Source organism: Hetaerina americana, unplaced genomic scaffold, assembly GCF_022747635.1.
Source record: "Hetaerina americana unplaced genomic scaffold, ioHetAmer1.1.p SCAF_9, whole genome shotgun sequence".
Lineage (NCBI taxonomy): Eukaryota > Metazoa > Arthropoda > Insecta > Odonata > Calopterygidae > Hetaerina > Hetaerina americana.
In genome coordinates this window covers 47989303-48006178 of record NW_027287538.1, presented here as the reverse complement: position 1 = coordinate 48006178, position 16876 = coordinate 47989303, and the positions used below count along the sequence as shown (strand labels likewise).

At 38.1% G+C, this 16876-nt stretch overlaps 1 protein-coding gene across 1 annotated transcript in view; it reads left to right on the top strand.

Annotated features, from left to right (window-relative positions):
• The window catches only part of Bruce (BIR repeat containing ubiquitin-conjugating enzyme), a 107444-nt gene that overhangs the window by 5917 nt on the left and 84651 nt on the right, over window positions 1-16876 (top strand). The window contains exons 4-9 of the mRNA XM_071598069.1: window positions 2331-2605; window positions 3110-3238; window positions 5659-5926; window positions 7786-8002; window positions 10450-11523; window positions 15307-15739. Coding sequence (XP_071454170.1) covers window positions 2331-2605; window positions 3110-3238; window positions 5659-5926; window positions 7786-8002; window positions 10450-11523; window positions 15307-15739 — 2396 coding nt within the window. The remainder of the gene's footprint in view (window positions 1-2330; window positions 2606-3109; window positions 3239-5658; window positions 5927-7785; window positions 8003-10449; window positions 11524-15306; window positions 15740-16876) is intronic.

Sequence of the window (16876 nt, the reverse complement as noted above, 5' to 3'; positions counted from 1 at the left end):
AGTGCCCAACTCAAGAGTACCGGTCTTCTTTAATCTCCCATAAGCATTGATAAAAGTTTTATTTTAAGTATCTGCCGCATAAAGCTGATTTCAAGCACTACTTATTTGGCTGGTATTATGCCAGGCTCAATCGTAGTTCATTTGTCTTGCGTAGTTCGGTTGTGTCCCGTATTTAATCGAGAAAAATGTCGCTGGTATTTACACTCAAAAAAGGAAAAAAATTCGGTCAACAATGTATTCTCTCCCACTTCGAGGAGGCTAGTAGCCTATTAGACAGCCCAGACGAGTATTTTGTGTAATTTAATTTCAGAAACAGGCCTGAATATATCATATACTCTGAGCCGTAAATTAGTAATAAAGTTTCGATGAAATGAATTTTTCATATGTCATTATGTGGCTCCCCCAGTTCCTACAATTATTTACTCATCGTTGTATTCAACCTCGGAAATAAAGATAAAATGGATATATATTGTGTTTAATTATAATTGGCATAAGAATATTTATGAATGTTTATCAGTGGATGCATTTCTCTTATTCTTTTTAGTACTGCATTTATGCATTAAATATCTGTTTGTGATTCATTATTCCTCCCTCAATTTCTGTGCTAATGACTCGGCCTCTATTGTTCATCGCGTCCTCAAACTGCATGACGTTTAATCTCTTGAGAATATTGGATAGTGGATGTACATTTGAAGCTAGAACAATCGAAAAGCATCAATTGATTTATGGAATTGTATAATTTTTTATAGCCATTATGGCACTGTATTATATGATTCACATCAATTATGGCTGAAAAAATGTAACATGACCAATACTTGGTGTGACATAACTTTTAGCATGAGGTAATAATTGTAATTACATGTTGACTCCTTACTGAAATTTCAAACTTGTTTATCCATTTAGTTTTGATTAGAGTCAATGGTAACCAACCTAAAGATCTCAGGTTCAATTCTTATTCCAATGGAATATTTTGTCAATTTTTACTGATTAACAAAACTAAATTATACTATGTATTCTCATACCATTGGCTGAGCAAAATATATAATGATTCAGTCGCACAGTTAGATAATAGGACAAGTGAATTGATGTGAACACATGCACTGCACATTTTTGCTTTTTTGCAAATTCTATAACATGACTTTGGTTTGGTTTTGGTTCATCAATCCATCAATCGATCCATTTCTTCGCCCATCTGGCTGTAAATAGCGACTTTTACAAACTATGATACATAGAGGCATAGGCTATAATTTTTCTGGAAAGTAAGAGCGTTTTAGTTCATGACCAATATATTTTTTTTAATGCCGCGAGTTCTGGGATATTTAGTGGGTGATGAAGATTTGAAAATATTTAGGCAACTGCATTTATTACCAAATGGAAAGGCTAATCTCACAGGAATCTCAAAGAAATGAGTCATAGAACTTGCATAAAATGATAATATTATTAATTTGGTTTAATATGATATTCTTGTATAAGATTCTAATTAAAAGAACCACTTCTGTTTATGGATAAAAGTAAACTGTAGTCCTTAGCATGATGCTTTAGGGGTGTGGGATCGGGATGGTGTGGTGGCTAACATACTGGCTTCTCGGCTGGATTTGAATCCTGGTGATGACAGATATTTTTCAGTCTTATCCAGATCCCTAATTGAGGAGCTTTGTGGGGAACACTTGTAGTTAGTATGCCATCCATTGGATAGGATGTTTAACTGTGAACCCCTTGGTACCTTTCGATATAAGATTAGGCTAATACAAACACCGGATTTCTCTCCACCCTAACTCCTTTCCCATCTATCCCTAATGGCACAAATGACCTTAGCTATTAGTTGCCTCCCCTAAAACAACTACTACTACTGCTTTAGGGTTTATTTTGCTTATTTGTATTTCCAGTAATGGAACATCAATGTATTAAATTGAATCATGTAAAGTAGTTTTCTGTAATGTGACATTAATTTGGTTATTTCTCTACTCTAATTTGAAATCCAAGGATAAAAAATTGCCCAATGTTGAAATGGCTATTCCGTACATACCATGCCATTCTTGTTGTTTGTGATTTGAGTATTCTCTGTCTGATAGCTTGAATGTTGACTTGGTGTTCCATTTAATTTTTATTTTGTCTGGAAGTTAATATTGCCATCAACTGAAGTTAAATTCAAAAATAGTCATTCCTTCATTGTAATTGTAATCTTTTATTGTACATATTTGGTTTGGCATATAATTTGAATCACATTAGGCCTAGACCTTTATCTCCAAATACCACCCTTTCTATGAGAATGTTGATAGATCATGGCCAGCAGAACATCTAAAAACAATACTTGTTTTGTTCTTTTCTAGTGGAATTCATTATGCCTCCAACTCATGTACTCTGCCTTGAAGCCCGTGGCGGCTGGTGCAATGCACGAACTGAAGCGTCAGAATGGGCTTGTTCCCGCCCTCCCAGTGGCATCGGCGATTACAGAGCGCTTAAACTGCCTCCTGCCAGGCATGAGACCAAGTTCTGGTTTGGTGGCCGGGAACGGGCAGGACCGATCGACCACAGACCGTGCCTTTATGTTCAGCGAAGCGGCCCGGAGGGAGACATATGGGAGGTGGCCCCACATGAACTACAAGTGTGTATACCAATTTGGAAGGATTGAAATGAGATTGTTTCCCAAGTGCAAAATATCTTAGTTGTATTATAATCTGATGGTGCATGAGACTCATGTGCACAAGCAATTCACCTTGAGAAGATAGTAACTAATTTTTAATGAGCCGGTATCTATTTCTGGCTGATTTTAGTGGCTTCATGAATTTTTAGACTGAAAGGTTAAATGCATCATAATTGCCAGGCCAGGGTACTCTTTTTGGATTTTAAATTTCAAGTCGATTTCTTCTGAGAAATTTCCCCTTTTCCATCGATTGTTACTTGGAACTATGGTGAATGTTTTGCTTCAGTCCAAATCTTAATGGATAGGTGTGTTATTAGTAAATTTTGTTAGTAGGTCTTTGCTCAGAAAGTTTTTGCCAATGGGCCATAGAGGGATAAATTGGAGAATTTCAGGGGAATGTTGTTCACTGGTGTTTAATATCAGATTTTTAGAATGTAACACGAGAATGTTTTTTTTTTCCTTCAGATGGGCTTTGCCAGATCAAATGGCTCAGGCTGGCTTCTACCATCAGCCCAGCTCTACAGGAGATGATCGTGCCATGTGTTTTACCTGTAATGTCTGCCTAGTTTGTTGGGAACCTACGGATGAACCATGGTATGCTGTGGTATTTTGTAGGGTTTTTATATTTGTAGCTACCTTAATTTATGGTAGACTCATCACTTACATGGTTTGCAGTTGGCAGGGCCATCCTGTTCTGCTGCCACATCTAAAAGTTAATATTTTTTTGTGTAAATTGCCTTAATATTTACCCCTTTTAGGAGACAAATAATTAATATGAACTAATATTTTTTTGTAACAAAATGGCTGTATTAAAATAAGCATTTTGTGTCAATTTGACTTTAAAATACTTGACGAGCAAGCATTGACGACACGCAGTTCAACTAGGTTTTTGGATACATAAGTGCATATACTGGGAAGAAGTTCTTTATATCATTGTGTTACACATGGTTTGTAGAAAAAGTATTGGGAAAATTTTCTTAAAAATAGATTTATTTCAGATATTGCTACAATTCTCAAAATTCTTCCACGTACATCTCTTGAGCGTTGGCTTACTATTTCCAGGGGAATTTCCGCTACTCAAATGTGGATTCTGTTCCCATAAGGACCGGTTGGTCCCTGGAGATGTTGTACCCTTAAGGATCGGATGGTCCTTATGGGTACAAGGCTGTGACAGAAGGCTAGAAGGCCAGTCACAGAAGTTAATATACATGGGTGACCATTAATATGATACAAGAGGAATAGCGCTGGACCCATTACTTAATCCTGTGGGATACCAGCGTACACTTGTTTTGTAGGCGAATTATCTAATTCCATTTCTGTTAAGGGAAACACATTTTTGCCGATCACTCAAATATAATTTGATTCAATCAAAGGATGTTCCTCTTTTACCAAAGCTTGAAAGAAGACATTGAGTGTTTATTTGGTCAAGACCTTGGAAAAATTAATATTGTGAAAGGAAAAGATTGGACATCTGCATTCAGTCAGTCTTCAAATTGAAGCATGAATTATTGGAATAATGACTGTTTACTTGTAATCATTATGTGAAATAGTCAGTCCTGTCGGTTACCATGTCAATTAGAATTTATGCTTGAAAATTGTAGAATTACTTTTGCAAATTCATTGAAAAAAGTCCGTTGTACTAATTTCATAGTTACTATTGGTGTACAAAGAATAAACATCCTGGAAATTTTAAGCGACAAATGAAAAGGATTTTGTAGAAGTTAACATCTGGTGCTTTCCCGGCGTAATTACTTCATGAAATTTTCTCGGGTCTTCCACTGGGTCAGGGGTTCCATGTTGGCCAAGGTTTCGATGCCCGACTCATGTATCGTTCTCAGGGGAGATCTACCCTGAGGACGATGCACGAGTCGGGCATCGAAACCTTGGCCAACATGGAACCCCTGACCCGGTGGAAGACCCGAGAAAACTTTATGAAGTAAAAGGATTTTTATGGAAATTGGAGCTGGAAACCTTGAGTTGTCAATGCTGATTTCACTTGCCATTAATGAAATGGTATTATTAGTACAATTATAATTTTTGTTAATAATCAATAATTTTTTTCTCATTTAATGTGCACCTTCAAGTTGGCTTACTACAGCTATGCATATATCCAATGCAAAGTTTTCTCTCATGGGTGTAGAGTTAACATGGGTGGGCATCAGGCTGATCATTGGCCCGTTTTTCTGAATTATTCTAGGCTTAAATAATATTATGTAATCTTTGACCTTTTGGAGTTCATTAGTATCTTAGGTTCTCAAGAGACTGGGGGTTAGGTTTAGTTAAAGCTAAGCATTAGATCATTTCCCTGACTAAGAACTATAAAATCAATGTATGTCCATTAATGTACTAGTATACCTATATATTACTCTAATTTAACAATGATAAACCCATGAGCACTAAAGATACAAATATTTCTTTTGATATTTGTATTTATCATATTTTTTATGAGCTCATGGTTAAGATTCGAGATCTGTTCAAAAAGTATCGTGACTTTTGTGTTTTTTAAATAATTATTTATTTGTCCATGGATATCTGTTTTGTCCCCTTCAAAGTAATCCTCATTAGATAACATGCACTTGTGCCAACATTTTTTCCAATCTTTGAAGCACTTCAAAAAATCATTTTTTGTGATCTTGTTCATCTCCTCCTTTGATGCAGTCTTTATCTCGTCAATAGTAGCGTAGCGTCGTCCTTTCATGGGCCTCTTCAGTTTCGAGAGCAAGAAAAAGTTACTGGGGGCCAGATCTGGGGAATACGGTGGCTGCGTCATTATTAGTGTTGTGTTGCTTTTGGCCAAAAATTTGCGTGCAAATAACGATGTGTGAGCAGGGGTGTTGTGGTACTTTTTGAATAGACCTCGTACATCTATGCACTAACTGGAGGAAAATATGAAAATCGGTAAATTAAAGTGAATTTTGTTGTTAGCACTATGTGTGGGTGTAATAATGTAGCAGAGTTGGTTGAAATTTAACTTCAGGTGCCTTGGACTTATGTTTTTTGGGGTCAATTTGCAGGTCTGAGCATGAGCGCCATTCTCCAGCTTGTCCATTTGTCAAAGGGGAGTATACACAGAATGTCCCCCTCTCTGTCACTTTGGCGACATCACCAGCAACCCCCCTGAGGATAACGTCTGGCCCTAATAAGACTCCTCCACCTTTCAACTCTCCCCCTGTTGTCCTGGGAACTTCTTGCATCTCTGGTCTAATAGCGACAGCCACAGTTTACGGAGACCCTTTCACACCTCCACTTGTGAACGTTTGGAATGTATCTGGGCAGCTCAAGGTAAGACCTTTACTTAATACATTTTATCACCTTTAAAAATTAAATTTATGCTCTGTAAATGTGTCTGAGAAAATTCTGAGCTACAATAATATCTCATTTAATGTTAGTTTGTTTAACATCGGTTAAGTAATTACGGTTCAAAATTACATGGTATGCTAATTTAGTAATGCATTGGTTTAACATAAGAACAAAATGAGAACATGTTAATCCCCCAAAGTTTTGTTCAGCACAAGCTTAAAATGTACCTAAGTCTCAACTGCTTCTTATCTCATTACTTGAAGTCATACCATCTACAAGATGTATGTTCCTGGTCCTAGGCTGCTGTTTTACATATCACTAAATAAATCCATTTTTAAATGTGCTGAAAACCATTTCTTTAGTTATCCAGTGAATAAATAATTCAATTGCAGCCAAATAAATGGTGGAACTTCTGTTGAGGCATAATCAATAGCTCTCTGGAATCATGGATTATGTACATCAAAATCCATGGTTTTGTGTATCAGTTGTTTGTGATTCCATCGATACATTAGATTAGCAATTAATATGAAAGAATACTTCATTTTATGATGGTTCATGGAATGATGCATCTTTAAGGAGCTCTGTTGTAATGCAGCATATGCCTTTATCAAAGGGATAATCGAAGAAGTAGGGTTTTTAGATGTGTTTCTTTTTTAATTCATCGTAATGCATACAAAGTAATAATGTGTTTATGCAAACACCTCTTTAGTTTTAGAATAAAATGGTTACTAATTTTTTTCATCAGTTGACGATTTCTTTGCAGAATAGCAGTTGTACGAGGGCAGTTCAATAAGTACCAGTGTTAGAAATGAAGAAACCATTTTTTCAAAAACATTTATCAACATAGTCCCCTTTTAGAAAGATACACTTCTCCCAACGTTCCTGCCATTTTTTTACCCCCTCCGAAAAATAGGATTTGTCGATTTCTCCAAAATACGCCTCTCTCTCGGCGATAATTTTCTCGTTTTAGGAAATTTTTTCCCGTGAGCCATTTCTTCATGTTAGGGAATGAGAAAAGTCGCAGGGAGCCAGATTGGGTGAATACGGGGGGTGCGGTAGCAATTCATAACGTAGTTCATGTAGTTCATGAAGTTGACAGCTGGATCAGGTTGTTGTCCGCTGTGAGCAATTGTGGCACCCATCGGGCCGACAATTTTTTCACCGCCAACTTATCATGTAAAATATTAATTGCCGTTCCGGTCGACACACCCACGGCCTCTGCTACTTCGTGCACTTTTGTTCGTCAATCAGCGAGAATCATGGTGTGGACTCTTTGAATGATTTCCTCGGTAACCATGTCTGCCGGGCATCCTGGTCGCTCCTCATCAAAAACAGATGTTCGCCCACGTTTAAATTCGTTGAACCATAATTTAACTGTGGTCATAGATGGTGAAGTGTCCCCATAAACAGCATCCAACTTTGCTTTCATCTCCATGCATTTCTTCCCATCCAAAAACAAAAAGCGAATTTCTGAACTATACTGCTCTTTTTCCATCTTAGCAAAAATCATTAAACACGTCTTACTCGAATGGCTGCCAAATTCAAACTAACCTTTAAATCAGTCTGAAATTTGTTTCACCGTCGTTTGATAGAGGGTGGCAGCACACGATGATACCATAAACTTCCCTCAGGAACGCCCTTTGTTGTCAAACGCGGGTACTTATTGAACCGCCCACGCACACAGACCTAAATGACATTCAGGGGGCTTAGTGGACAATTAGTCTATTTGCTTTTGTGACTTTAAATCTGAGAAGCCCAGGAAACTCAGGGCATTTCTTAAATGCTGAATTGTTTCACTCCCTGATTTACTGATGCACTCAATCCTCTTTATTCATTTGCAGAAAGAGGCCTCATTTTTTGTTGTTCCTCCAAATTCTCTGCAAAACCTCTCGTCCTGCTCAACGGCTGGAGTTGGTCCTCTTTCCCACATGAATGTAGATTTGGCTGCTGGAGAACAGTCTATGATTACAACGGATAGTGTAGCATCATCAGTTCAACAGCCATTAATGAAAACAATGGGGAATATCAGCCTAATAGCAGCATCTGCCAGTACTTCAGGTTAGACATTTGATCTAGTTTTGATTATAATACTATTGTAAATTCTTCTAATTCCATTGCTATTGCATTGCATTTATATTTAAATTGTTAAATTATGCACTGTTTTTTAGTTCACAAGTCTATTGCCATCAAAGCATTTGTCAAAACAAAAATCTCATCAACATTTTTATTTTTAATCCTTGCTCAGCTAATGGAGTATCTTTGGAGTCTCATGCTTCAAAAATCTTGTAAGCTTTAATGCAGAAGATTGCAAAGATTCCCTCATAGCTTAGAGATGGTTATTAATACAGGCCTTGAAGGATCCTAACACTTTTTATTAAAAATATCCTGGTTGATTAAAAGTATTTTGAAATGTAATATAAAAATGATGTGTTAAGTACAGGGTGATAAGTAAGATTTGTTTGCAAGGCTTGAGCATGTTTAATCATTATCATGTACTACTTCAGTTTCTTAAGCCACAGATTAGAATTATATTTTACATATAAATTTAAGCTAAGTGGCTCACAACTTAGCTGTTCCTCCATGATTATGGCCTCATTCATAGAACCTTCAATGAATTATCTGTGGTTGCTGCTTTGGAAAGCACGGCCTGATGTGGTGATTCTCTATCAACTGGTTTGCATTGAAGGATATCACCTTTTGGGGCAACATGATAAGTAAGGGGGGATCGAGATGGTGCAGTGGCTATCATACTGGCTTCCCACCCAGAGGGCTCAGGTTTAAATCCCAGCAGCTTCGAAAATTTTTGGTGGTATCTTGATCCCTACTTGAGGTGCTTTGTGGAGGGCACTCAAAGTGAGTGTGCCATCTGTTGGATGGGATGTTAAGCGGTGGACCCCTTGGCACCTTTCGTTAAGATTAAGCAAATGCCGTCGCCGGGGTTCTGTCCACCCTTCATCCTTTCCTGTCCATCCGTAATGGCGCAAATGACCTCAACTGTTGGTCACCTCCAAAAAAAAGATAGCTAACCTAAATGTGTGGAAAATATGATCGTGATATAAATTGATTCAATTTGTGTTAATCAAAATATTTAAAAGACAATTAATTGGCTGTGATTAAGTTACAAATTACTTCTCCTTTTTCATTCCTAGTAAATAATTTGAGTTTTTTTAGCAATGGAAAGTAAATATTTTTCTGTTTTTCAGCCATTTTTAAAAAGGGGGTAAATAAAGTTTTACAAGAACATAGAATTACCATCAAGTGAATAGCTGAAAATTTTGTCAGAAAGCTAAGCCAATCGTGTAGCAAGGAAAAAACTAATTAGTGAAGAGTGAGGACCACTGATTCGAATTCATATTTGTCAAATGGTATCCATTGAAGTAATGAATTCTAGATAGTTGATGACTTAATTTGTTTCACGGTAAAACTATATATTTGCTTACCTTCAAGGATAAAATGGAATGTATAGAGATAATGAATGTGAAGGAAACAATAATGGGAAAGTATGGATTTTACAAAAATGTTTGAATTAGTATGGCAAATACTATTGACATCTTTTGATTTGTGAAATTAAAAACTTTTAAAGAAATCCTAGGTATTTCAATTTTTTTTAAGTATAACAATATTTCTAAGCATTTAATGATCTTTACGACTGCGATTTTACTAAAATTTTAAGGCCCTAGGAAGAGAATATAGCGTTGATAATCTGCAAAATGATTAATCCAAAGTTAACTTTACGTTGTTTTGAGCTGTTATCATGGTGGGGTTAATTTTGAATACTTGTACATGATGAATCAGTAATTGCATTTCATATTGATTTTGTTAGGGTTGTAAGTGGGTTTTAAGGAGTCTCAAATAAAATTGGCTGTAGTTTTTGACTCTTTGCAAGGGAAAAAATTGCATTTAAAATTCAGACCACTCTGTTGTGTTTTATACAAAATCTGACATAGTATGTAGTTTATTAATACTTTAAGATTATCATTTTTGAAAGCCCATGCAGAATTGGTAGAAGCTGTTAGAAATAATTAACAATTTCATTCAGACATTTTTATATAAATTTGTTATTGTTTAGTCATTATTATTAAGGATCATATCTTTAAGTATTAGTGTGATGGCAATCCTCATGAAGACTGTTACTGTGAAAATGTCAATATACTAAAGTGCTTGGGGCCTAACACTTGGAAAACATGAGTCACATGCCTTTCAGTCTTTAGAATACTAGTGTCATGGTAGGTTAGAGATTAAAGTATGGAAATGCAAGGCAAGCATACTCCTGTTTTGCATCACATCGGCAGGTTGGTAAAACAGAAATGGGAAAATGGACTATGTGCCTATATGTTGGATTGAAAGACCCATTTTTTTTCTTTTGCATAGTTTCTGGCAAAGCAAACATAGAAATGCCAGCATTTAAAAATCCATCTTATCCGTGGGTGCACACTCTTGAGGCTGCCTTCATGGTAATTTTATTTTTGCAGAAGAATTCATTTTTATGTTTATTTTTTTTACAGAGCTTACCCATTGTTTTAACGACAATCTTATGGGTGTGAATGTGACAGCTTTGACCATAGTGGGATCTTCATACCATCAGAGTCGCAGTGCAAGTGGTCCCTCGGATGGACAGAACACTACGCGACCTGCCCTGATAGTGGGCATAACATCCCAAAGCAACTTCTTGGACCCTTCAGCCAATCCACCTCCACGGACAGCTTCATTTTCCACTCCCTACCTTTTAGTGTACAACCTCCCTCACTTGGCAGGCAGTCAGGGTCTCAGCGGTCCATCGGCCGGTGAAGGATCAGTCACTGCCTACAGACGGGAAGGGGCACGCCCGGACACGGAAAGATCTGGGAGTTCCTCCGGGACGAGGCAGGAGAATTCCATCACAGCACCCATGTTCCCGAAAATATTGGTGAATGAGGATGCGGCAAAAGACCTGATAGCTGATGTTGTCGATTGCATTCCCTTCAAGTTGGAATCGTTTTTGTCCGACTACGGCGGTTTGCATGTGCACCCCAACAACGAACCAATCGACCTAATGTTTGAGGAACTGGGTGCTCCGGGCGAATCAGAGACTTCGGTTGAGGGTACCCCGGACACCAAAAGGCCCAGTGTGTGGGAGGGGGGTGGTGGTTGCAGCAGTGGGACATCGGCAGATGCCAAGCGTCTTGGCATATTTCAGTGCATGCCCGTTCATGTGGAGGGCAAGAGGGGATGCGTGTGGGGGCTCTATCCCACGTGGGATGGAGCGCATGTGTTGGTGGTGACCCTTGATGAGGGCGGAGGGGGTGGCTGTCACCTGCTCCTCTATGCCTTGGAATGTGCAGGCGAGGGGGTCAGGCTGGGGGCATGGCCAGTAGTGTCCCGCAAACTGGTGGGAGAGGGACTCTGTCCTGTTGAGGTAGGTGTGCTGCCTCCAGAGGGTGACGATATGGAGAACTCCGCATGCACTGGTCCCACCGGCCTTGCGTCTCTAATCTGCACCGATGGTGTCCTTAGGGTGATCGACATGTCCACGTTGAGGATAGTTTCCATGGCAAAACCTGGGAAGGGAAAAGTTTTCGTCTCCGCAACATATTGTAACAGTGAGTAATTTCTTGAACTGGTAATAATTATACTTTTGACATTTAATACAGGCTGTCATAAGTGTAAATGGTGAAATAATTCCAATATTCCCTTTTAAAAATTTTATGTATTTTGACTGAGATTTGCATCATCTTCAAGTACAGGATGAAACAAGTGATTTGTCTTACGTACCCTTGGAAACAAGGAGGGGAGGGAAAGGGTGAATGGGGATGGAGAGGAAGTTCGATGGTGTAGCAGTTCCTTGTTTCCTTGTGGGCCTTGTTTCAGTGTGTGTATTTAAGGTGGCACTTGTTTCACTGTGTACTTGCAGATGATACAGTAACTTTGGCAGCTAGGATGAAATAAATTAAACTTATAAATTGGAAAATTTGCATGTATTTCACCATTTTGTTCAAATCCCACTGCACCATGATCTGGCCTGAATCATCTAATATTATGAATTCAGGTCTTATTAAATTTTATATTGTGTATCAAATAGTGCGACCATGTGAATTTTTGGATACCAGATCTTCTTGGTAAACTTAGTTGACCCTGGGAAAAGAGCTGCCCCACCATGCTTAAATTTCTAATGCCTTGGGGCATAACATGAGATATACACTTGTCTATTAAATCAACCTTTGGGTTGATGACAGTTGGGAACAGTGCCTTTTCTTTCCCTGATGAAGCTTTTAAATATTGACTGACTGCTAATAAGGGATGAGGCACCAAGATTCATGATGGTAGGTTTTTCTTGGTAGGAAAATGTATTAATAGAGAAATGAAGAAAAAAATAAATTTAGTTATTTAAATTTACTGCAAAATATTATTATTGGAGGCAAAGCAATAATTTATTTGTCTGTGTGGTTTGGTATGTGAATTAAATTTTATGGACGTCCTGGTATAGATTTTTCTCAATAGCTATGAGTTACGCATTTGAGTCCTGCAATGGTGCTCCAACTCTGGCTGTGGTCCCTTTGCCTTCAGTCTATAATTCGCGAGGAAAATTCTGTAGCATTTCTGCATGATCATTTTTGAGCAAGAAAATCATTTGTGTTAAGAAATGTATTTGATTTTTTTCTGGTATTAATACTTGGGCAAATGAAATATAGATTCTCAAATGAGAAATGTCATTCTGATGACATAAGTACAAGTACAAATTAATCACCTCTCCTGTGATTTTCTTTCCATTGTTCTACATAATCCCTTCATCGCTAGTCATCATAAAGCATAATAATATGAAATAAGTGGAAAAGGTAAAAGATATCTAAAGGAATAATTGGGTTCAGGGAAACTATAATTATCACTTAACACAATTAAGAAAGGTGCACGTACCCTGAAACATGTAATGTGGTAAACAAGTTTATTCTATCATACTGGAACATTATTGAGTCTATATTTTCTGCATATGGTAGATACTCTGCATGGAAACCACAGGAAGAAGTAACGCGCAAACTAGTGTGTACATTAATCTTGTAATTATCAGTTAATTTGTCTGTTGTTGTTGGAGCACATTAGTTTGCTTTTGCCCTGCCATGTTATAATGGGATACAGTGGTTCAGAGTTACATTGAGCAATTTCAGACTACTTGCTTCTCACGCACAATTTGGTGACTTTCAGTTCAGCTGAATAAGTTATCTGTAGCTAAATTTGTACCATCATTGATGTCTACTATTCTGAATAAGTGTATTCAAACCGTTTCAGTCATTTTTTTAAAGTATATTAAACGATCCAAATACATATTACTGACATTAATGTTGCTAGGCATTACTTGGTTGAGGCATTGCATTACGGAAGAAAAATACTGGTAAACTTTATTCACTTATGCAAAACACTAGCTAATGTTTTGTGGGGATCGAGATGGTGCGGGGGCTACCGCACTGGCTTCCCACCCAGAGGGCCCGGGTTCAAATCTCGGTGGTGTTGAATATTTTTCAGTGGTATCTCGATCCCTACTTGAGTTGCTTTGTGGAGGGCACTTAGAGTGGTACGCCATCCGTCAGATGGGACGTTAAGCTGCGGACCCCTTGGCGCCTTTCGTAAAGAGTAAGCCAATGCCGACGCCGGAGTTCTCTCCACCCTTCATCCTTTCCTGTCCATCCCCTATGGTGCGAATGACCTCAGTTGTCAGTCGCCTCCCCTAAATACTACTACTACTATGTTTTGTGCAACTCAACAAATATCTGCTATTTTTGCTACACTATTTTCTCTTTCAATTGAATGTGATACAAATCAACTTATTTACATTGATGTGACTTACAAAATGAGGTTGAATGGGCTTTTATAGTGGATCATGCAGTTGCGGTTACAACACCTAACAATACTGATTTGTTCTTAATTCTGATAGTCTACCACTAGTTGAAATTTTTCCAGGCCTCATTTTTTGCTCTACTTAAGTGGAAAAAAATCAAAATTATTATTATTTAACCTTTTTATGTATTCTTTCAACTTTCACTATGCTCACCATACCAGAGGTGCAACAGAACTGACTCTTGAATGTGGCTGAATCTACATCCTACCCTGGAAGCCACCAAGGGGATGTGTGGCAGGGGAAGTGAGGGTGCTAGCCATTAGAGTAATTGGCGTACTAGTTCAAGTTGTAGTACATTATGCTTTCTTCTAGTGTGATCTTGAATTGTTCAAGGGAAAATTCTCACTGCAGTCTAGGTAGTTCTGCAATGGGTTAAGGCACTCTGTCAGCTGTGAGATTTGAAGTTTAATCTTATGTTTCTTTTTAACCAGGGATGTTTTTCTGCATCAGGAAAATCCAAAAGTGTTGAGATAGTTGAGCTCTCAGGTAAGGTGATGAACACAGTAAGTTGTGTTCCATAGAGGTTCAGACTGAGTGCGTGTGTTTCCTTTCGGAAAAAGACTGAAATTGAGTTGGACAGGATAACCAAAGTGAGAAAACAGGGATACTCAAGAGCAAACACAATGCAGAATAAAGATAGGAGTCATGGTCAAACTCTGACTGAGGTGATAGATCAGAGTCAGTAAGGGTATTTCATTGGTAGTATCATTTAGGCCTCGTTTATTATGTATCAGTCCCAAGGGAAATAAAAGTTGTAAATTTTAAACAATAGGTGTGAGTGAGGTCGTGGGATAGAGCACCATCATTTTATTCAACTGGAAAGTGGTAATGTTGCAATAACATTTTACAATACAATCGGAGAGGCAGGCTACAGAAATGCACGCAGTTCAAATGAGAGCTGCCAAAGCTCAGGAGATTAAGGCCCTCTTGGAGGTTGAGCTGATAAAATTAGAAGTGGCACTAAAGAAAAACGAGTTAGAGCAAAAATTTCAATAAAATACTTGATCCAAAATCTAGTAAGCTTATTTCACATGCTTAGAAACTGAAAGACATGTTTATCTTAGGTATTTACTTAAAGTCCAATCCTAGTTAAGTTGATGAAAATAATCAAAATAAGGCAACTGAATGTGGCTGTATCCCAATGCCTCTCCTTCAAAATCTTCATTGTTTTCTACTTCTGCATGATTATCAGTTTGGTAATCATTTGCCTTTGCTTTTATTGCTAAATTATGTACTGAAAAAGTAACTATAACTGACATTGCTGTTTTTACAGGAATTCTCATGCCTATAGATGAAATTGGGAAATGTCGCTTCCATATTCCAAACAATCTTTCAATTACATTTCTTGTTTTAATATGGCTGCCATTAAATAAATATTTTTCTGGTCTTCTTGGAGTCAATAAATACTTCTTCAATCCATACCCAGAATCCCCCAGTAATAGACCATACTACAGATATATGTGACTGTGACTAAATCAATTCATTATTGTTCTAGGTCTGGAGAGGCTGTGTGCTTGTACAAACAAGGGCTCGCTGCATTTCTTTGTGCTCCAGGGTGAGGAGGAGGGGGGTGATAGTGGGGGAAGGGGTGAGCAGGAGGAGGCGGGTTGGGAGGGAGGAGAAGATGGGAGCGTCGATTTATCCCCACCCTCCTCTCCCTATGCAGGGGGTGTGGCGCCCTCTCCTCCCCCACTGAGCAGCGCAGCAAGCTCCCCCCTCATTGTGCACAGCTCACCCCTCACACTTGCCCACCTTCACCAGCTGCATCTGCTCACGCAGTTTGAGAACCTTGTGCCTTGTTATGCCGCCACCGTCCCCCCATGCTGGCTGGAGATGATGCAGGCCCAGAGGCAGAGACGACACCCCCAGCACCTCCAGAGGGGTGATGAGGTCCAGCACACCCGTAGCTGGAGGCTGCTCCAGGACGGGTGAGTTAAGGCTCTTATGTGTGTTCGAGTGGAGACTCTGTAGAGGGCAGGCTCCCTTGGGTGCACTGTACAAATTGAGATGACGATCTTGGTGGTTTTCGATTGATGTGGTACCCCAGTTGGTCGAGCATTTGGTTGGGCTATCTATAGATGATCCTGGCTCATTGTTCATAATGTTTTCTTGGCGCATGTGTGTGTGTGTGTATGCTTAGTAAAAATGTACACATGTGCCCCTCCTGCCAACATCTTTACTCAGTTGACAGCAACAGTGCTTTGGTACTGAAGTCTTCTCACTGTCTAACACTTACCTCTCCCCATTGATGGCTACCGGCTGACCAGCTTGGAGCTTTCTAAATTTCTTATTATTGGCTATAGGTATTTACTTAACTTTACTGGTACAGGTTTCAGATAAGGTACCTGTCCTTCATACTGTGACACATAATTATAAGTTTTTGGAGTCACATTAATAAATAATATTGTACTAAAGACAAAAATTTATGACAAATTAATTGATGTATTTTTTTCTCCTGAGAAATACCATCTATTTCTTAAATAATTACAGATGGCACCATACATCTGCAGCATGTCATTTTTTTATTACCTTCTTGTGAAATAATTTAATAAAAAATGCAATGATTCTTTCCTAGATTTTTATGTTAATTATTCTTGGGCATAAAAATTGAGTGTTCAATTTGAGAAATATCTATTAGTCTGGGATTGTGAGAAACCCAAATAGTTGTAAAATTATCATCCTTCTCAATATTTAATTTTCGTAGTCAGCGTAATGTTTATGCATTGAATTTGGATTTTATAGTCCCTAATTTTGGGTATATTCTCTTTTTCTTTTAGTATGTGTAATAGTTAATAGTCATGTTGAATAAAACTCTAGAAATGCACCATACTGTTTGGAATAATTAAATGACGATATGTTTTGAAGTTATGTTCCAAGAATAAGTGAGGATATGCTTGCAGGATGTTTCATGCCAAACTTCTTTTTGTAAATGATAATAATAATAAACACTTACTGATATCCTTTCAAACACATTCTCCTGTTAGATTATGAGGCAATTGTTATTAAGGGAAGAGCTTATTTGGGGTATTTTGGGGTAATATTTATTAAAAATTGTTTTATTTTGA